Raw genomic sequence first — 22,237 nt, forward strand, 5'->3', positions numbered from 1 at the left:
GACGATGAAATTCATGATTGATTGTACCCCATGTGCTACCCTTCCTGGCTGACTGATAAAGGGATAACCCTTTAAACCTGTAGCTTTTTTGGTTTGTTTTATCAATAGCAAGAGAGAAATCAGGGTCAGTGGTGGCTATATGGTGGACTTATTTATTGATAGGATCCTGTTAGACAGTCAGGGATCAGTTTTTCTTAATATAGTAAAAAAAAATAGGGTAAGGGAATTCAGAAATAACTTCAGATTGAAATGTTGTGGAATAACAGTGTTAATGCTAAAGACTTTTATGTTTTTAGATAGGCACTACTTCCTGCCTACTGATTCCTTTTCCTTCCTGGTCTAGGGAGCTCTCCAGTCTTGCTAACTGCTGTTCTCCGGGGTTTTCCATGGTGAGATCATTAAATTTTGACATCAAAAGTTAGATCTATAGGAAAACTGTTAAATCAGGAAGCAGTATTTGATATGTGGGATATGGCATAATCTTTTTTGTGCCTACCAACTGCTGATTGTTACTAACAGTTTTTATTTTCTGTGTTTCCTCTTTTGGATTGTAGAAGCAGTCATCTTTTTTGCAGAGCACTATTTTTTGTGAGATAGGAAGAGGGATCTTTTCAGTTTCTTTAAGTTTGTGGCTTCCTTTTTCATTTTGAAGAGGAATATGAAAGGATAGAGGAGAGAACATTTGAGTTCTGAAAGCTTTGGATTATTATTGGAGTGTTATCTGTGTGATCAAGGAGAATTAATCTCTTTAAGCCTCAGTTTCCTTATCTGTGAAAAGAGGATAAAAATACTTTCTTCAAGATTCCATTGTGGATTGAATTAAACATCCTATTTGTAAAGCACCTCTTGGGGCTGGTGCATGGGGATGACCCAGAGAGATGTTATGGGGAGGGAGGTGGGAGGGGGGTTCATGTTTGGGAACGCATGTAAGAATTAAAGATTTTAAAATTAAAAAAAAATAAAATAAAACAATGTTTATTTATAGTTGCTCAATAAATACTAAGTATTTCTGTTATTATTAGAGAAAGTATACATTTAAAAGAATACTTCTCTGATCCTTATTCCAATAAGAGGTATTTATGTTCATTATTTATCTTAAGACATTAAAGTGTTGCCATGATTCATAATGGTGTTTAGTACCTTGCTTGTTGAAGAGAAATATTGTTCAACTATGCACTTTTAGCAAGAAGCCCTAGGAGCCCTTGGTTATGGGAGAAAATCAAAATTCTTTTAGAGAGAAAGTGCTTTGATGTAAGGAGAATATTAGTACATTTTCTCAAGAATAGAACTTTTGCATTTGTATTCTTTCGGGTATAGTGAAGAAAAACTGTCTGGGTGGAGAAATGACACAGATAACTGTCTAGGTCCATGGCAACTTAGAAGTGAGACTAGCTTCCCCTTTGCAAATTGAAAGGTAAAAATTCAAAACGATAGCAGATGACTTTCAGTTTCTTTGATCATGATCCAGCAACCTTAATTACAGCAAATAGGAATTTTATGTAGTAAAATAGCCTCAAGTTCAAAACGAATTAAACATCCTTCTGTAAAATAACAGCTTTATTGAGATAATTCACATATCATAAAAATTCACCCTTTTGAAGTGTATAATTTGGTGGTATTTAGTACATTCATTTAGAGTATAAATGGTTTTGTGCAACCATCAACACTAATTTCAGAGTATTTTCATCACCCCAAAAGAAACCTCATAGCCATTAGTAGTCACTCCTCCTCCCCACCTCTGTCTGGCCCTTGGCAACCACTGATCTTTTTGTTTATATGGATTTACCCATTCTGAACATTTTGTATAAATGGAGTAATGTAGTAAGAGGCCTTTAGTGACTGGTTTCTTTTACGTATAGTGTTTTCAAGGCTTATTCTTGTTGTGGCATGTCAGTATTTCATTCCTTTTACAGCTGAATAATATTTCTTGTATGCAGGTACCTCACTTTGTTTATCCATTCATTAGGTGATGGACGTTAGAGTTGTTTCCACTTTTGGGCTCTTATGAATAAAACTGAAATCCGTGTGCAGGTTTTTTGTGTGAAAGTATGTGTTTTCCATTCCTTTGATTATATGTAGAATGGCTTCATATAGTAATTTGATGGAATTAAACATCTTTATAAGTGCTCTCTGTTATTCATAAGAGCCCCATGTGCTTAATATATCAAATGGTCCTTGTGTGGATGCCTAGGAAGACAGGAGGCAGTATGTACCATGTGGTTAAAAATACAGGCTCTGGAAACTTGAAACTAGTAGATAAATAAGTTCTGGAGAGATAATGGACAGCATAGTGATTATAGTCAACAACACTGTATTATAATCTTCAAAGTTGCTAGGAGACTAGAACTTAATTGTTCTTACCACAAAGAAGAAATGTTAATTATGTGACATGATAGAAGTGTTAGCCAGTGTGACAGTAGTAATCATACTGCAGTAGAGCTGTCCCTCAGCGTCTGGGGAGAATTGGTTCCAGGACCCCCTTGGGTACCAAGATCTGCAGATGTTCAAGTCCTTTATATGAGGTGGTGGTACAGTTGACCCTCGATATCTATGGAGTTTGTATCCATCCACAAATTCAACCAACTGTGGACCAAACTTCAGAGAGAGACTATAAGTGTACTGAACCAACAGAATGTACATCTTAAACTTACACAAGCTTATGTGTCAATGATATCTCCACAAAGGGAGAAAAAATGGAAAAGAATGCAAGCTCTGGAACCTGGTTTCAAATCTCAGCTCTGCCACTTTCTGTGTGACCTTGGGCAAGTTACTTAACCTCTTGGTGCCTTAGTTTCCTCCTATAAAATGAGGACAGTGTGTCTACCTTATAAGGCTGTTAATGAGAATTAAATGAGGTAATTCATGGAAAGTACATAGAAGGTACTCAATAACATTAGCCATTATGAAAATGCTAGTTGTGATTACAGTAGCTTCTATTTTTATTTGTTTCTCCTCCTTGCTCTAGTTTCAGAAACTCGAATTGAAGAACTTTGATTAGTGGTGTGTCTGGAGCCCCGCAGTGAGTCCTGGGTGGAAAAAATGCTGCCTGTTGTTGATTAGGTGGAGGGTTTATGGGAGCACGTAAGAGCCTAATGCAGGGTCACTGCGACTGTCAGGGGTTCATTAGCAATGAGGAGTATGGTTTTGAGCAGTGCGTCTCAAACTTTAATGAATCACCTGGAGGGGCTTGTTAAAACATAGATTGCCAAGCCCCACTTCCGAGTTTCTAATTCCGTCCATCTGAGGTGGAGCACCAGACATGGAATTTCTGAGAAGTTCCTAAAGGATACCACTCCTGCTAATCTGGGAGCTGCACTTTGAGAACCACTGAGTAGAGAGCCTTGAATTAGATTGAAAGAAACCCGATTTCTGATGCTGGATGCTTTTCCCCAGTGGATACTGAGCAGTTTTTTTTGGCCATATCATGTGGCCTGTAGGATCTTAGTTCCCGGATCAGGGATCAAACTTGAGCATGGAGTCTTAACCACTGCACTGCCAGGGAAATCCCTGGATACTGAACAATTAATGCATCTCTGTTTTGCTGTCTAATAGCATCTCTTACATAACACATCCACGCAGAACTCTTGATTTCCACATTTGCCCACTCCTGCAAATCTACTCTGTCCAGTCTCACGTAAATAGTCCAGCCATTCACCAAGTCCCTCAGACCAAAAATCCTAATGTCTTTCATTCTCTTTCTCTTCCTGCTACATCTGGTTCATTGGCAGGTTCTGTGTTGGCTTGTCAGATTATATCCTGAATATGAGCAGTTCTCATCACTTCTACTCCCTACTTTCAGATTCAAACTGAGTCCTCTCTTGCCCAGGCCACTGCTGTACCTCCGTCCTCACTGGTCTCCCTGCTGTGAGTGGGGGCTTCCCTTGTGGCTCAGCTGGTAAAGAATCCACCTGCAATGCGGGAGACCTGGGTTCGATCCCTGGGTTGGGCTGTGAGTGGAGTCGGTGCCCCTTACCCCCATTGTTCAAATCAGCTATAGTTAAAGAGTCTGCTGCAGTTAGTACAGGGACAGGCCATGAGGTCTTCGACTAGGGTAATGACAATAAAGGACAAGTTTGGGAATACCTAGAGGACTTGGTAAATCACTGGACTTGGGGAGTAAGGGAGAAAGGGGGGCTAAAGGGATATCACCCTCAGGTTTCTGGCTTTGGTGGTCAGGTAAGATTGTGGTGTCTCATCCTCAGAAAGAGCCACAGTTTAGCACAACTTGCTAACTACTCCATGCTCAATTTCCTTATCTATGAAGTGAAATCTAGATTAAGTGAGCTCTGAGGTTCTTACTGGTTCTGAAGTTGAGTGTTAAACTTGGCAACTCCAACTCATGTCACTGGATGTTTCTTTTCTGCCCTGTCAGTCACAGAGGTATGATTGATAGGTAAGAATAGCTTGGGGGTGGGCGGGGAGCTCTGAAGGTAAGTTTTTCTATCTTGTGCTTTGGAAAGTGGTGAATTTCTGGCCCCACCACACGTCTGAGTGTCACGAAATTATAGAATGTTATAATTCGACCCTGAGAGCGCTGCTGATTGAGGAAACTGAGGCCAGAGAGGGAAAGTAGCCCCAGAGCACTCGCTGCAAATTTCTTGACTCCTGGTCCGCACTCTGCTGCTGCCTCCCCCTTCCCTCAGTCTCTGCTAAGATTAAAATAACCCTGTCCAAGCACCTCATCTGGTTCAAGGATGTAGATGCTTCCAGTGAAAGTATGGATGAGACTTGGAATAGGAGAGACAAATGTGAGCCAAACCTGGGCTAATTCCCCACAATCTCATCCCCAGTCTGTCTGGGAAGGGCTTCTCCCTCTTTTTAAGGAAAAGTGGGCTTCCCAGGCGGTGCTAGTGGTAAAGAACCTGCCTGCCAGTGCAGGAGACATAACAGATGGGTGCTCAATCCCTGAGTCAGAAGATCCCCTGGAGGAGGGCATGGCAACCAACTCCAGTATTCTTACTGGAGAATCCCATGGACAGAGGAGCCTGGTGGGCCATGGTCCATAAGGTCGCAAAGAGTCAGACACAACTGAAGTGACTTAGCACACACGCACGTGTGTTATTAAAGTCAAGGAGCTCTTTTAATATTCAGTGACTCTGAGAAGTGTCTGATTCATTGAATTACTTAGGAGCCTGTAGATTTTTAACTGAAACCTTCTCTGTCATTTGGTCGTTTTTCGTAACTTTAAAGAACCTGATAGTAGACTCAGTGTAATGGTCCCAGCCTGTCTGGGCAGGTACATTACAACCTATTCTTAGCTTGGAAATGCTTTACTGATTAAGTCAGTGACTAGGAGATACTGAGTTATCACCGCAGCAGCGTGGATCCCCAGTTCTGGAAGACTTCCATCGAGTGAGCGTATGACCCTGCGTTGAGTGCCAGCGTGTTTGGCTCCAAAGTGGATAGCTCTGTTCCCGTGTTTGCTTTAGCTCCTCTGCCAGTGCTGAACAAACACCTGTTGATCTTTTTTCCTATCAAGCTTTTTGCACTGTTCCAGCTACGTACACCAGCTATGCCAACACGTTCTGCGGTGTTGGTTTATTGAAGAGAACAGTGGAGGTTGACCCAGACTTCTGCTTCATTTTTTCCTTTGTTGTGGCACAGTCCGTGGCCTTCTTTTCTCCGTATATGCAGTTTGGTTTCTCTGAGATACAGTGTGAATCCCTCTTCATTTTTAGGTATAGCTAGACAGGAGTCAACTTAAACAGAGGCCTGGATTCTTCATCGTTCCAGGCTTGACTCACGGAGTATTGTTGAGTGCCTGCTGGTATGTGTCATGCTCTGCCAGGTGGTGAGGGGACTACTGAAAAGGACATGGCCCCACCACTGCGCTGTAGAATCTGAAAGGACTCGGCAGCTCAGCTTCCCCATGGAGAGGATGCTCAGTGTTACTGTCTTTCTGGTTTTTCCACTGAAGCATATGTTACTTTTGTAATCAGAAAAACTGGAAAGCGGAGCTGGGTGGAAACACACTGTTGAGTGAGAAAAGCAAGATGTAGACTGGTATGTATCATGTGCAGTCTTTCATGTAAAAGTTTTAAAACATAAAAAAAGATACTGCAAAAAAATTTTTTTTTAAGATATTGCATGTTTATGGATACATGAATATATGTAAAAGTATGAAAACAGATGGGAAGGATTTTGTATCCACTTCAGAATAGTGGTTATCTCTTGGGGAGGCGGGGGAATGGGCCTGGGGACTGCAACTGGAACTTCAGAAGTCTCTTTAACACTTTATTTTCTTAAAAAAAGAAAAAGAAATGTGACCGGCGTTAATTATTTGTTAAGTCAGAGTGATGGGTTCGTGGGTGTTTGTGATATCTTTCTCTATACTTTTCTTTGTTTTTGAAAATGTGAGTTAAATGCCTTTTACTCTTGTGGTAAAGCAAATGTTTTTTTCAATGTGTGTTGGAGAAATCAGCCAGCCAGCCATGAACTTCAGTAAGATTTAAAGTAGCATTTATGATTTAGCATCAAAGTAAGTTGTAAATACGGTGTGATGCCATTTATATGAAGTTTTTCAAACATGCAGAACAATACTCTGTATTGTTTCAGGATACATGCATCGGACATATAAAAACAAAAATGAGGATGAAAAATGCCAGACTCAGTGGTTTCCTGAGAAGGATTGTGCTGGGGTTTCGACTCCATAATGTCTTATTTCTTACGTAGGTGTTGAGCACCTACCTGGGTATACTTTATGTTATGCTCTAAATCTAGTTTACTTAAAAAAATAGTTTATTCTTTAAAAGCAGTGTAAGCCTCAGTTTCTGTGTTTTAGGGAGTCAGCAAAGGCATGGGTTAGTGGATGCTGGGGATAGATAGGCGCAGAGAAAGTCTCATGGGGCAGAGGGTGTAGAGTTTGAAGGAATGTTTCAGGATGGTAAGATTTTTAAAATGAAATGGGGAGAAGAGCCCGGCTTAGCATTTGAGGTTAAGGTGTGTGGAGGCCGGCCTGCTCTAGAGTGGAGTTTGGGTCTAGTAGAAGCGTATCGCACAGGTTGGTAGGTGAATTGCACATGCCCGGAAGTTGAGCACCTTAATCACCAGGCTCTTTCCGTTTGTCTTCGTTCAGTCATCTGGCCTTCTCTCCCTTTTCTGACTTCTTGCCTCTCCTTTTTGAAATTCAGTAAACGGATAAATTATCCAGAGTGTTCCAGGTACAGACACATTATGGTTTAGTTCAGGAATATGTTAATTAAAAATGTTAACAGATACATTATGATTTTAGTTCAGAAACAAGTTCAGTTTAGGCTCTGATACCTTTGTTGATAAAGTCCATTGTTTATCTTGGCCTTTCTGGCTATGCCAGCACTCTGGGCTGACGTCTTTAAAAAATAGTCTACAGTGATGTTAAGGTTGTTTTCCTGGGTGATTATTGATGGCCTTTAGCTCCTAAACCTGCGCCATTAGGACTGCCTTTTTTCCTGCTGTATTCCTGGCAGGTGGTAATACGCTCTTATGGAAAGAATCTAAGGATTCTTTCTTATTCTGCTACTGTCACCCAACCCAGCCTTCCCATTAATATCTTCCTGCAGAGTTTATTCTCTGATCTTTATATTTTGCTAACATAGAAGCTTATGGACTTAGTTCAAGTGTACTCATCTTAAGAGTATTTGCAAATGCTGAAATACGAATCAGAGGCCCTTTGGGTTTTCTAGTTTGTGCTTTTTGTTTTGTCTAAGCTTTCTCTCTCTAAGCCAAACTTTCCTGTATTCTTTAATCCTTCTTTTCTCTCTTCTTTTCCTCTGCCTGGGAAACTGTAAACACATTCACGTAGCATTGTTTGTATTTCTGTGGTAGTACATGTGATGGTTTGTTTACAAATTACTTAACAACCTTCCATAGATGTTCGGAAATCTTACTACTAAACAGGTCAGGGCCCTACTCATAGCTAAAGATTTATACACAAATATTCCCTTTGGAATCTTAGAAATCAATGTGAAAATGATCAGATTGACTACATTTTTATTTGAAAGCAACTTTAGGATCCCATCTTTATGTCAAAGTACTTTATGTCAAAGTACTTTATGTCAGAGGTACCTGGTAAACCTACTTGTTCTGTTTTCTAAATGTTAGTAAGAAATAAATTACAAAGATCAAGGGGAGGAAGAAAACCATTTCTTAAGCACTGAGTGTGTGCCAGGCAGCATTTACCTCATCACCTGCTATTATTGCTTAACTACCTGTAGGAATTGTGCTGAAGGACTTTTTACACTTTATCCCATTTAAACTTCCCAGTGCTTTTGCTGCTGCTGCTGCTGCTGCTAAGTCGCTTCAGTCATGTCCGACTCTGTGCGACCACATAGACAGCAGCCCATGAGGCTCCCCCGTCCCTGGGATTCTCCAGGCAAGAACACAGGAGTGGGTTGCCATGTCCTTCTTCAGTGCATGAAAGTGAAAAGTGAAAGGGAAGTCGCTCAGTCGTGTCTGACTCTTAGCGACCCCCTGGACTGTGGCCCACCAGGCTCCTCCGTCCATGGGATTTTCCAGGCAAGAGTGCTGGAGTGGGGTGCCATTGCCTTCTCCTCCCAGTGCTCTTAAGATTGCTTAATTTATTTCTTAGACAGGTGATCATGTATACAATACTAACGAAAGGTATAAAGAGGTTTGCACTGAAAACTTAGTCTCTGCCCCAGGGCCCTCCAATCATCGGTTCCACTTCCATACCACTGCTTCTGAGTCTTACGTGTTCTTTCAGAAACGCACTGTAAATACATAAACATAATCATATGTAAGTATGTGGATATATTTTATTTTAAAGATTTTTACACAAAATGGAGTTATTACTTTGCATATAATTCTGCATCTTTTTTTCAATGAGTGTTTCATGTCAGTGGATATAGAATTACCTCATTCTTTTTAACAGATGTGCTGTAGTTGATTTTACCAGTCCCATTGATAATAATCCCTTTTCTTTTAATAGATAAGTTCAACCCATATATATTTATTGGAGTGACAGATATATTTGGTTTTAGTTCTATTTTTAATATTTTCTTTTAAAAAACTTTCACTATCAGGACTGTACTTGCTTTGGGAGGTGGGTATATTCTGGTGTAGGTTCTGATGATTTGAAAGAGTTATCTTTTTATTCTAGTGATTGTGTGTAATTTTATACCACGTGTCCTCAGACAGTGTCTGTTGACACCCTACCATGAGTAATGATGAAATTAGTATTATTTCCTGCCTCCTTCCCACCTGCTTTTAGTTGATTATAGTTGTTTTTCTTAGTTTCATTTTAAAATAAATATCTTTAAATATTTATTTAAATATATTTTATATTTATCTTTAAATGTTTATAAATATCTTTGAACATATCTGTATATTAGGGCATCAAAGAACAAGATGGCTGAATGGCATCACCAGTGCAAGTGGACATGAACTTGAGCAAACTTCAGGAGCTGATGAGGGACAGGGAGGCCTGGTATGCTCCAGTCCATGGGGTCACAAAGAGTCAAACATGACTGGGAGACTCAACAACAACAACGACATACCTATATGTTACTTGAACTGCCAGTTATAAGTGTCTTTTGAGCCTTGTCAGTAAAAGATGAGGAAATTAGTCTACTTATTTCAGTCCACTTCTCCTCCGTCCCACTTTAACATTTGCCAGTTACGTTATTTTTGCATTCTCTTCTGCAACCAGAAAGCCTCAAATTTAAGGCTCAGTCTTTACAAAGTTTTGAAAATTTACGTACTTATTTACTTTTGTCTGCACCGGGTCTTGGTTCTATGCGGGGGGACTGCTCTTTAGCTGTGGTGCAGGGCCTTTGGTTGCAGAGTCCAGGTTCTAGGTGGGCGGGCGGGCTCCAGTAGTTGCAGTGTGTCTGCTCAGTAGTTGGGATTCGCCGGCTCTAGAGCTTGGGCTCAGTGGTTGTGGCGCACTGGCTTCGTTGCGCCAGGACATGGGGAAGCATGTGGAGTCTTTGCAGAACAGGGATCGAACCCATGTCGCCTACACTGGCAGGTGGGTTCTTGTCCACCACTAGCCTTTTGCCATAGTGTCTCCAATGATCATGTTATCAACTGAAGTTTTGCCTCTAGTAGTTTCTTCAGGAAGGAGTCAAGGAAACCCGATTCCCTGAGTTCTTACATGCTGAAGCATGCTTTTCTCTTGCCTTTGTACTTAAGCCACAGTTTGGCTTAGTATGCAATTATTTCAGGTCACTCTTTTTTTTCATTTTTTAAAACTGCACTACTGTAGAAAAGTACATGAAACAATCGTGAGGTATGGTAACTTGATAAACTTGATAAATAATCAGAAAGTGAACGCCCCGGAAGCCCCCGTGTCTGTTCTCAGTCACACCTCCTTCCTTCTCCCCCAGGAGACAACCACATCCTTTTATGTTAATCACTCTGTGCTGCCTTTATTGTGTTACTAGTATGGATGAGCCCTAAGTGATAGAAATCATTTTTGCCAGTTTGTGAAGTATGTATAAATAGAATCATATAGTATTTACTCTTTTATTCTTTGCTTGTTTTTTTTTTTTGTTCAATGTGACATTTGTAAGATCCATTCACATTACTTGCAACCTTACTCCATTTATTTACATTGCTGTAAAGTGTTTTATTATATGGACACATGAAAGTTTTATTTCTCTGTTGATAGACAGTTGGGTTATTTCTAATTTGGAGCTAAAAGGATCCATAATGCTATCAGTTCAGTTCAGTCACTCAGTCGTGTCCAACTCTGCGACCCCATGAACTGCAGCACATCAGGACTGTCTATCACCAGCTCTCGGAGTTCACTCAAACTCATGCCCATTGAGTCCGTAATGCCATCCAACCATCTCATCCTCTGTCGTCCCCTTCTCTTTCCACCTTCAATCTTTCCCAGCATCAGGGTCTTTTCAAATGAGTGAGCTCTTCACATCAGGTGGCCAAAGTATTGGATTCAGCTTCAACATCAAAGTCTCAGCTTCAGCATCAGTCCTTCCAATGAATATTCAGGACTGATTTCCTTTAGGATGGACTGGTTGGATCTCCTTGTAGTCCAAGGGGCTCTCAAGAGTCTTCTCCAACACCACAGTTCAAAAGGATCAATTCTTTGGCCCTCAGCTTTCTTTATAGTCCAACTCTCATATACATGCATGACTACTAGAAAAATCATAGCCTTGACTAGACTGACCTTTGTTGGTGATGTCTCTGCTTTTTAATATGCTGTCTAGGTGGGTCATAGCTTTTCTTCCAAGGAGCAAGCATCTTTTAATTTCATGGCTGCAGCCACCATCTGCAGTGATTTTGGAGCCTCAAAAAATAAAGTCTGTCACTGTTACCATGGTTTCCCCATCTATTTGCCATGAAGTGATGGAATTGGATGCCATGATCTTACTTTTCTGAATGTTGGGGTTTAAGCTGGTTTTTTCGCTCTCCTCTTTCACTTTCATCAAGAGGCTCTTTAGTTCTTTGTTTTCTGCCATAGGGTGGTGTCATTTGCAGATCTGAGATTATGAACACTTTTATATGTGTTTCCTGATAAACATATCTTTGTTTTTCTGAAGACATATATATATGTGTATCTTTAGTCTTAGGGTATGCATGTTTTGTTCTTCCTCAATATAGCCAGACTTTTTCATAGTGGTTATATCAGTTTATACCCCTGCCAACAGTTGTGAGAACCCCTTGGGTCACTCCTCTCTTGATCTGTGGTACTGCTCCCCTGTCGTGTAGTCCAAGTGGTCCTTTGGGGTAGGCGATATTCCAGTTTTGCAGATAAGAAAGCATGTTCAAAGTGGTCAGGTAATTTAGTGAAAGTTTATAGTGGATGCCACAACCTGCATTTGAACTGTATTCTGTCCAACTGTAAGCCTTCCCATGCTGCCTTTACGGATAGAACTTGCTGCTAATTGCATAGGGTGCTGAAACCTCACCAGGGAAGAAGATGAATTTTTTTTTTTAAAGAGTAGGTTGCTGTCTTTTGGCTTGGGCATAGTTGTTCTTGGAGATCACCTGTTTCGTAGAGTCCCTTCCAACACTATGATGCAGGCGGTACTCACCCAACATATCTACCTTCCTGACAACTTGTGTCTTCCTTTTTTTTCTTGCTTTTAGCATCCAGCCCGTGTATGGAGCACAGCACCCTCCTCTGGACCCTCGGCTCACCAAAAAGTAAGTCAAGATATTTTTCCTCTCATGCATGTACTTCTAAAGCTGTGGAACCCTTCCCTACGTTGTAGAAGTGACAGTTTCTGCTTTGACCTTTTCTAGCTTCTCCTCTGTTCTGTTTTGGATCAGAAGATGAACAGTCTTCTTACTTCTAAGCAGTCTGTTACTAAGGGTAAAATTAAGTTACATCAGAGATCTTTTTCTTACGTTGGAAGGTGGTTTATATAGGGTTTCTCTCTGTTCTGTGAGAAGGTCTTTATTTGGTAAATATTGTCCTAAAATTGGCTGATTGATGATCTTCTGGCTTCTGAAGACCATGCTTCTGAAGATCTATAGATAGATAGATGGATAGATACACCTCCCCTCTTCCTTACTTCCTCTCTGAGAACCAGGGCAAATAGAACTTAACTATGAAGCTGTCATTCTTCAGGTCCTTTTTCTCTTTGACACACTCAAGGAAACCCAGCCAGATGGTGGAGTTAAAAGATCCCTGGAGGCTATTTCTTCCAGTAAAATTCTAATAAATTATTTTCAAACACAAAAGAGCCCTAGTTAAATCCCAGATGTGTGGGTGTGTTTTCATACCCCCAGTTATCACTTTATCACACCTTTCTCTCATAGGCCATCGTTCAGTCACAGTAAGTTTAAATGATGGGTCATCTTCTCACATGTTTTAAGAACTTTGGCCTCTCTCTTTTTGCAGGTTTAAACTTAGAGTCTTACCTCTAGGAAAGCTGTCATTTGTAGCGAAAGCTGAATGATTTAAGAGGTACAGAGACCTAGATTTCATCCTTCTGGGGCCCGTGTCATAGTAGCCACCCTTTCTTCCTTCATAGTCAGTGGGGAAGTAAAGAGAATATACATTAAAGTATTTTGAATACCTGGAAAAATACCTTACAAATATGCATTATCAGTATTTTAATATTCTTTTAATAACTTAACTGAATGTGTGGTGAACTTTTCTCTAATTCCACCAACCCATTCTTTTTTCAATCTGGCCAATATGTAGAAGGGACAGTCTTCTGAAATACTGTGAAGCAGGACTGCTGTCGATTTCTGTAAAATGCAGTTTTGTTTTATCTTTTGAATCAGAAATTGCCAGCGAAGCTCTCTGAGGGCTGGGACTTTGTTTTGTTCACCAGCGTGCCTTAACACCCAGACAAGCAGAAAAGAAAATTCAGTCAATGTTACTATGAAACGTTTATTGCCCTTGTTTTAGGCCCTAAGGTACTATTAAATATTTATGGAAAGAAGGAATGAAATCCCTCCATTTACTTAGACAGTAGATTTTTCTCTAACGTTTCTTAGTAGGTATCTTGTATTAGATCTTCTCAAGCGGATACATGTTTTCTGTGCTGTTTGCGTAATATTTCCATTAAGTATGGTGGGTTCTATTTCCCAGTTTTGCTCACAGTGGACTGTCTGGTTTGTTGGCCAGTGGGGCAGGCACTGTTAATTACCTACCCGGCCGCCTTCCTGACCCCTGCTTTGTCCTTGCTCAAGACCATCGATGCATTCAGCTCTTGAACAGGCAACAGAGTCCTTAGAGTAGGCATCTGGGTTAGTTTAAGCCTTTTGTAATAATTCCTTGGTAATACCAGTGACTAATCTGTGATGGGCTCATCTCATTGGTTCTGGCCAGTGAGCTGTAAAAGGAAAGTCTGAAGGAGGGTTTTTGGCAGGATTTTCTTTTCCAATCAGAAAGAGATGATTTTGTGAAGAAAGCCACTCTCTGCCTCCACTCACATTTCCTGCTTTTGCATGTGTTAATGTGAAAATAAGGTGCCAGAAACTCTTAACAGTTAACTTGTAACCTGAGGGAAAGACAAGAGAATTGCAGACACACCAGCTCAGTACCCTGACATCATGGTCTTTACGATTTAAGTGTCAGAGTTGAGTATTCTGTTCTTTTAGCCAGTTCTGTTCACAGCCAGGATTTGTCCATGTTTGTAAGGCAGTGGGGTTCACTGTCCTGTTTTATGTTTGGTTCAGAGTCACCATACCTTGCCTGCACCTGTCAACAGCTGAGTTTTCCTTGAATCTGTATTTAGAAAGGGTCTTAAAATATCACCATTTCCCAAACTGCAAAGGCAAACTTTATATACTCTTGTTTTACACCTGTTAACAATATAAAACCATGAATGTTTCCACTGGTCATTCAACAGAATTGCATTCATGTGACCAGTAGAAGTAGTTATTTAGCTCTGTGATTTGGGAGGAATATAATTGTCACCGAGTAAATTGCGTCCCCTTTTTTGTGTGTGCGCACACGGTGGTTTGGTATTAGCACTCGACAGTAAGGGACAACATGTAGGTCTGCACTGGACCATTTTACAATTCCAGATTGTTACTATAAAACATTTATTGCCCTGATTTTAGTACCTTTGTTGGGACATTTTTATTGCTTTCTATGATACATGATTATCGTTCCACTTTAGGCCATTAATTACTGAGTGGTTAATCCTCATCACAGCAGAAGCCTTAACGTTGGATCTTCAATCATCTAAACTGCACAAGCACAACCAGTTATTCCCTGTCTGTGTATATTGACTTCCATTTGCCAAATTATTGCCATTAGTGATAATACTGCCTGCAATAATTTTTATTGCTCAGATAAAACTAGTCTTACCGCAGAGTGGCCCCATTGGCCACCTGGTGGTATGACAGGCTTCTAAATTTATTGTTTTCTGAATTGATATCCTAGTTCTAATTCTAGTTTACACGAAGCCCCTCTAGTTATTGACATGACTGGGTTTACCAAATTCCCCTCTTGCTTACATCCCTTACCAGTGTCAAATAAATTTTTGTCATATTTCTACTAAGTGAACAGCCATATCAGTAAAAAAAAAATCAGTATAGTGTTAATGCAATCACAGAGTGAGTGATCTTTTATTTCTTAACCCCTATAACCTGTAGCCACTCTTCTCCAAAATATCCTGTGGTTTGTGTTACCATTTAACAAGCTAGCAATCATCAAACAACTGAGTTTCTCTTAGTGGGTCAGTCATTATGTATTTGTGAGTTTTGAGTGTCACCTGGACTTCTTAAATCTCTTTTTATGCATCACTTACTAACGCCATGATCTTGGGCAAATTACTCAACCTTTCTGACCCTTAGATTCCTCATTGATGAAGTAGAAATAATAAGGCTCACCTCACAAAGTTGTTGTGAGGATGGTATCTGTGAAAGTGCTTTTTAAACTACAACGTGGCATACAGCTGTAAGGAGGTGTTTGTATGAGGCCAGTTTGGTTGTAACTTTGGTGTAGTTCTGTTTAAATAATTTTGGTTAAACTTGAAGCCACACTGTGGCATTATTGTTCCTTGGGTTAGTTATAGGTTAAGTTGGGACCATGTTAAAATGAGGCAGCCTGTATGCCAGAGGCATCCGCAGCTAGAATCACCTGGATTCACTTTTTACTGTGACTGCTGGGGTCAAAGGGGAAGAGAGACATTTCTCCTCCAAGAGCCACATCCCGAGATGTGGCCTCTTCCCATTCTGGCTGCCAACACACACAGCCTGTTTGATGCAGAGAGGAGAGTCTCCCTGCAGAGTTAGGGCTGCCAGCCGTGGGCATGTGGAGATTATAGCTGTGGTGCAGTGTGCTCAGTTTGCTTCGTAACTCCTCTTCCCAGGCTGCAGATCCTAGTCGTCCTCATCTCAATTTATCTTTTTAACCAGTTCTTCCAGGCATGGTGGTTAGAGAGTACAGGTAGACCTGGATTTGGGCCCAGACTTCACTGCCTGCTCATGATCGCAGGAAGCCTCAGTTTCCTCATCTGTCTGTAGGTGTAATAATAATAGTACCTCCATAGGCTTAGGAATGAGCATTAGTAAGAAAAGTGAGTATATGTAAACAGTGGTGTAGAGCCTGGCACCTGGTGAACAGCCAACAAATGTTACCTACCATGTACATAAGGACTTCCCTGCTGGCTCAGTGGTAAAGAATCTGCCTGCCGCTCGGGTTTGATCCCTGGGTCAGGAAGATCCCCTGGAGAAGGAAATGGCAGCCCACTCCAGTATGCTTGCCTGGGAAATCCCACAGACGGAGAAGCCTGGCAGGCTACAGTCCATGGTGTCGCAAAAGGAGTTGGATACGACTTAGAGACTAAACAGCAACAGCGGAACCACGTGTGTGTGAATTCATCGTATTCCCTGTGGAGAACAGTATTAATAAACATAGGAAAGCGTCAAAGCTTTTAAACCTTCCCATCAATGCTGCAGGCCTGTAGCTCTTTCTGCTTCCTCTGAGAGGTATCTCTTCACTGTCACGCTCTTCTTTTTTTTGTTTGTTTTTGGCTGTGCTGCCTGACTTGCAGGATCTTACTTCCCCAACTGGGAGTGAACCCGAGCCCCTGTAGTGGAAAGCACAGTGTCCTAACCCCCGGCCCACCAAGGAATTCCCTCCTCTTTCATTCTTGAGAGCGGTTCTTACAACCTTATTCTGTCCTCAGACTCCTTCCCCTATAGGTGATGCCAACCGCTTCCTCCATGAAGGTCTCTTTCCTAAGGACAGGTCTGACTTCTTTAACTGGCTGATGACTGAGTTTGGGCTTTTGTGAGGTAGGTATCTCTAATTTCTAGCAGACTGTAAATGGGCAGCTTGGACTCTTTCATGTCTTCTCACCACAGGGAGAGGCAACCTTTCCTCCCTTCTCTCCTCTCCATTGTGTTGGAATAGTTCCTTCCAGTGTCTATTTGCAAAGTGTTCATCTGAGTAATTCCAATTCTTATTTTAGTTTACTTATTTTGAACCTTCATCTGCTTCAAAAATATAGTGAAATACTTTAAATGCATAGAAGGGTTAAAGGAAAAAGATAACAAACACTCATGTACCCACCACTCAGCTAATTTACCTTCTTCACGTGTATAGAAAGCTCAGCATCTGTCAGAACCCAATGCTCAGCATAACCCATCTCTTGGTGCCCTGTTTTAATCCATTCCAGGGTGTCCCTATTGCTTCACTCAGTGTTAGGCTAACCGTATCCAGTCAGTTCTTTGACTTGAATCAAAATTCAGCTTGATTTTGAGCCTCTTGATTCATGGTTTATTTAAAGGATTCTTTTTGGCCCATGCAGAGCCACTTTTAGGATCTTAGTTCCCTAACAGAGATTAGATCTGGGCCCACAGTGGTGAACAGGCCAAGTCCTAACCACTGGACTGCCAGGGAATTCCCTAAACAATTCTTTTTCTTTTTAAAGATTTTATTCATTTATTTATTTTTAAAATAACACCAAAAGCATTTTATATTGGGATATAGCCAGTTAACAATGTTGTGATAGTTTCAGGTGAACAATGAAGGGACTCAGCCATACATCCCTAAAGAATCCTTAAGACTTCAAGAGGGTATTTAGGAAACATCAACCAGGAGAAAAACAAATAATAACCTTGCCTTCCCAAGCACTTCATATCACTGTTGAATTTGTCATGCGTAGTCTTAAGGTTCACATGGTCTCCAAGGAGGAAAACCACAGCCTCCTGTGTTTTTGTCCATTCTTTTTTGATGCCAGCTCTTTCTGACACATCTGCCTGTTTGTTCTTGACAGCGGACCCTCTGAGTTGAGTACTGCAGGCTATGGAACTGGGTTCCCTTTCACAGAGGAGAAGCCGTCATAGTGACCAGAATGTACAGCCTCAGCAGGTCTCCAGAGGAGTAATTTGCCTCTGGGTGGATTTCTGACGAGCAGGTTTTTGTGCTGCGTTGCCTCAGTTTTATTTTATTTTTTCCAGTAGGTTTAGAAGTACTCTTTCTTTGGGGATTGACGAGAGCCAACAAAACAACCGTTTCCAGTGATTAATAAAAATAATATGCTCATTGTAGAAAACATGAATAATTCAGAGAAGTATAAAAATTAAGTGTCAACTATCATTCCAGAGCCCAGAGATAAGCAGTGTTAACATTTTTGATGCGTTTTCTTCCTGGTCTTTTCTGTGCACATACTTTTTAAGAAATATAGAGATCATAAAAAATACATAATTTTGGTCCAATTTTCACTTTATTGAGATCACTTTCTAGTGTTATTAAATAGCCTTCACGATGTGATTTTCAGTGGCATCTGGTGGCTGAACCGTAGTATATTTCATCATTTGTAATTTCTAGATGTTTATGTTTGCAGTTTTTAACCAAAATGCATAATACCATTATAAACCGTTTCAGATCACCTTTGTTTGACCCTCTGATTCTCTTTTTTTTTTTTTTCAAACTTTTAACTTTTTATTTTGTATTGGAGTATAGCCGATTAACAATGTTGCGATAGTTTCAAGTGAACAGCAGAGAGACTCAGCCATACTTACACACCTATCCATTCTCCTGCAAACCCCACTCCCATCCAGGCTGACACATAACACTGAGCAGGGTTCCATGTGCTACACAATAGGTCCTTGTCTGATTATTTTCTTATGGTCAGAGATTATGAGTCACTTTAAGGCTCATGGTATGTGTTTTGCTAGATTTGTTTTCCAAAAGGTGGTACGACATACACCCAACCTGTACTATTAGAGAGCTGGTCTCACTACATCTGGGTCAGCACCGAGAGGATACGTCTTTGAATCTTTGCTAATTTAGTGGATGGAAAATGGTTTCTCGTTTCTGTCACGTTTGAACTGTTACATTGTGTAATCTCATGTTATCTCTTGCATCTCGTGTGATACGTTTTCCTTTACTCTGTGTGAGGCCAGTGTTTGAAAATATGCCTGTCATATCTTACTCCTTTTTTGGTGTTAGTAATAGGGTCATTCCGATGAGCTGTGGGAGTTAGCAGTCTGTCTTTATCAATGCTAACAACAGTTATCTTTCAGAATGACTGTTGGACATATCTTGGGAGGTGTCATAGGTATTAGACCAGACTCCTCTACCTAAAGGGAAGAATATCTCTTGGAAATGGGGGACTTCAGCTCTTCTCCCGGAGCCTGGTTTTTAAACTAGAGTTTCCCTGCCTTGCCGAGGGAAATGGTGAGGCATTTTAATGATGTTGCATTCCAGTCCTCAGGTGTAAATTTACATGAGGCTGTATTCTTTGATTCCCTACTTGGGGTATGAAGGATGTTAGATAAGACTCAGTTATAGAAACATCCCAACCACATAGTCCCCTGGAACCAGATAAGGGCCACCAGACCTTAAGGGATTCACAGAAAGAGGAAAACTTCAGGGGGACTTCCCTGGCAGTTCAGTGGTTAAGACTCCATGCTTCCACTGCAGGGGGTGTGGGTTCAGTCCCTGGTTGCGAAACTAAGATCCTGCATGCCACATGGCACAGCCAAAAAAAAAAAAGAGGAAACGTTCAGGAAAATTGGACTCGGCTACCTGACTCTTGGGACTAGGCTCTTTTTCCTCAACAAGTTAATTCAGTATTTCTCAAACTCAAGTCATGTACCGTCTTCATGACTTTTTTGCAATACTTTATACTATTATTTATGAAATGCACTTAAAAAAATAAACTTATGTACTCAATTAGATTTACTTTTAAAATAAATCTTACTAGTTCTGTAAGTGGAAAACCAGTATCATTTGCCCCAAATAGGAAATAACCTTAGAAATACAGTGAAACATTAAACAGTCTTATTAATTAAATTCTAAGCCGGATTGTGTTGCTTATAAAATGTTGAACCTGAGGCTGCCCTCACTTTGTTAAAAAATAATCCTAAAGATAGAGTGGGGCCAAACTCGGATCCCTCAAGGGCCACAGGACTTCAACAAAACAAAAAGAGAACAACTTCTGCATTTTGAACCTCAATGTTTAATAACAATACACGTGGGCTACCTAAAATTATTTCCTGTTCTACCAGTAGTCGATGTCCTGCTCTAGAAAATATTTTAGGGTATGTTGCCGTAACAGATTAACTCTGAAATCTCAGTGGATTGACACAACAGATGCTTATTTCTCACTCATGCTTCCAGACCAAGGGAGGGTAAAGTGGCTGTGGAAGGCGGGCTCTGCTCCACCTAGTCACTCTGTCATCCAGGCTGAAGGAGGTGCCACCACCTGGAGCCTCGCCAGTTATCACAGCAGAACAAGGCTTGCGGAGAACTCACCCATAGGACTTCCCTGATGGCCCACTGCACTTCCAGTGCAGGAGGCTCAGGTTCGATCCTTGGCGGGGGAGTTCTGCATGCCACATTGTTTGGCAAAAAAAAAAAAAAGGGAGAACGCACCCCTGTTCTTTACACTTTGGCTCAGAAGGGACGGCCTCACTTCTCTCCTCAGCCCGTTGGCCAGAACCAGTAGCCTCACCTAAGTGCAGGGCCTGGGACGTACAGAAGAGCACGTGGAATATTTGGAGAGCGACGCTCTGTTTGTTTCATCTGGTTCTGCAGCATAGTGCTGCTCTAGACGCTTCTAGATAAGGAGTGGATGTGGATATTTTCTATTTGAAGAGGGTAATGATTGTGTATGAGATAATTTGTAATACTATTGATAATCTGTTAAGAGAAAGTGGCTGGATATGTCAGACTGTTCCTTGGTAACAGCGTCTCCTTTCTTAAAGCTTCATTAAAGAACGGTCAAAAGTCAGCACAGTTCCTCTGAAAAATAAGAAGGCCTCCAGTTTTCACGAGTTTGCCCGGAACACCAGTGATGCTTGGGACATTGGTGATGATGAGGAAGAGGACTTTTCGTCCCCTGCTTTCCAAACTCTGAACTCAAAAGTTGCCTTGGCGACTGCTGCCCAAGTGCTGGAAAACCACAGCAAGCTGAGGGTGAAACCAGAACGGTCCCAGTCAACAACATCCGATGTACCTGCCAGCTACAAGGTCATAAAGTCCAGCAGTGACGCCCAGCTGTCCAGAAATTCCAGTAAGTCCGTCCAGCTCCCCGCCATAGGCTCTGCCTTTTCAGCAGAGCGCATTTTAAATAAAAACAGGTTCTGGTCGGGGGCATCCCTTAGATTGTCCACTGGATGATAAATAAGTGAGCTGGAGCCTGAGGGCCCTCAGGGGGCCTCACTGGTCAGGAGCTGTGCTTGCTCCTCCTGCCTGGATGGCTGCCTGGCCCTGGGATCCTGGGCTTCACTTGGGACACCCCTGTGTTGCCTGCCCTTCTCTCCTTCCTTTCCCTGTGCTGGGGTCCAGAATGCTTATGGTGTGGCTGCTTCACATTTCTTTGGGCCTGGTCAGGTTGAAGTGTGCTGACAAAATGTAGTTGAAGTTGTTAGTGGCAGAATTTCAAACATGTCTGGTACCGTTCCTCTGTTCTGGGGAAGAGCCCCTAGCAGCAAGTCGTTTCTCTGCTGTTCCTCAGGAGCGGAGTCCCTGTGTCACAGCTCCCTGCCTGCCAGGTCTGGGTGGGGCGGGAGGAGAGCCCACCTTCTCTTCAGGAAACTGGCAGCACTAACCGGTTGAGATGATGGTGGTTTTATGAGATGCTTGGGGACACCTCAGTTCCATTGCTATGTCTGCTGCTGCTGCTAAGTCACTACAGTCGTGTCCAACTCTTTGCCACCCCATAGACGGCAGCCCACCAGGCTCCCCCGTCCATGGGATTTTCCAGGCAAGAGTACTGGAGTGGGCTGCCACTGCCTTCTCACTGCTATGTCGAATGTTGCCCTAACGCGTTTTATGGGAGTCAGTCGTTCTCAGCTGGAGGGGGAAGTGCCCTCATGCTAGTGAGAGTTAAAACAGCTGACTGTGGTAAAGGGTGAAAAGGAAGTGGGATGTCAGGCCGTGGCGCGTGTCCTGGCTCCTGTTCTCGGAGAACTTCTTTTACAGTTTCAGACAAGGATGTGCTCCGGAAATGAGGCTGTAAAGCCTGGAAAATCATTCCACAGTCACTTCACATCTCTGATTTGGGCCCCAGTGACGTGCCCAGACAGGCATTCAGTGCCCACTGGCCAGGTGACCACAGCTCCTGGCTGTGGAAAGTATCTTCACATGAGACCGAGGGTCTTCAGAGGGTCCCGCTGTGAGGGAAGGCCCCACCATGGTCCCTGACGAGCTGCCCTTGTGCAGCCAGGACCACCCAGAGCACTCCCGTTACAGGGTTCCCTCCTGTGAGCATCGGTCAGCCAGTCACTGATAACCGGAAGCGGCCTTCAGTCTCAGCTCTGTAGCGTGTGGTCTGCATTTTCTCAGCCCCATGTCGCACTAGGCATCCAGACCAAGTGCCCTGTGGCCGTTGAGTCTGTAAACCTCCTAGTG

General features: G+C 41.9%; 1 protein-coding gene across 2 annotated transcripts in view; it reads left to right on the forward strand.

Annotated features, from left to right (window-relative positions):
* TBC1D22B (TBC1 domain family member 22B) overlaps positions 1 to 22,237 on the forward strand; it is a 67,698-nt gene that overhangs the window by 1,390 nt on the left and 44,071 nt on the right. For both annotated transcript variants that reach the window (XM_069564241.1, XM_069564242.1), the window contains exons 2-3: positions 12,052 to 12,108; positions 20,590 to 20,897. In XM_069564241.1, the coding sequence (XP_069420342.1) occupies positions 12,052 to 12,108; positions 20,590 to 20,897 (365 nt within the window). The remainder of the gene's footprint in view (positions 1 to 12,051; positions 12,109 to 20,589; positions 20,898 to 22,237) is intronic.

Source organism: Ovis canadensis, chromosome 20 (genome assembly GCF_042477335.2).
Source record: "Ovis canadensis isolate MfBH-ARS-UI-01 breed Bighorn chromosome 20, ARS-UI_OviCan_v2, whole genome shotgun sequence".
Lineage (NCBI taxonomy): Eukaryota > Metazoa > Chordata > Mammalia > Artiodactyla > Bovidae > Ovis > Ovis canadensis.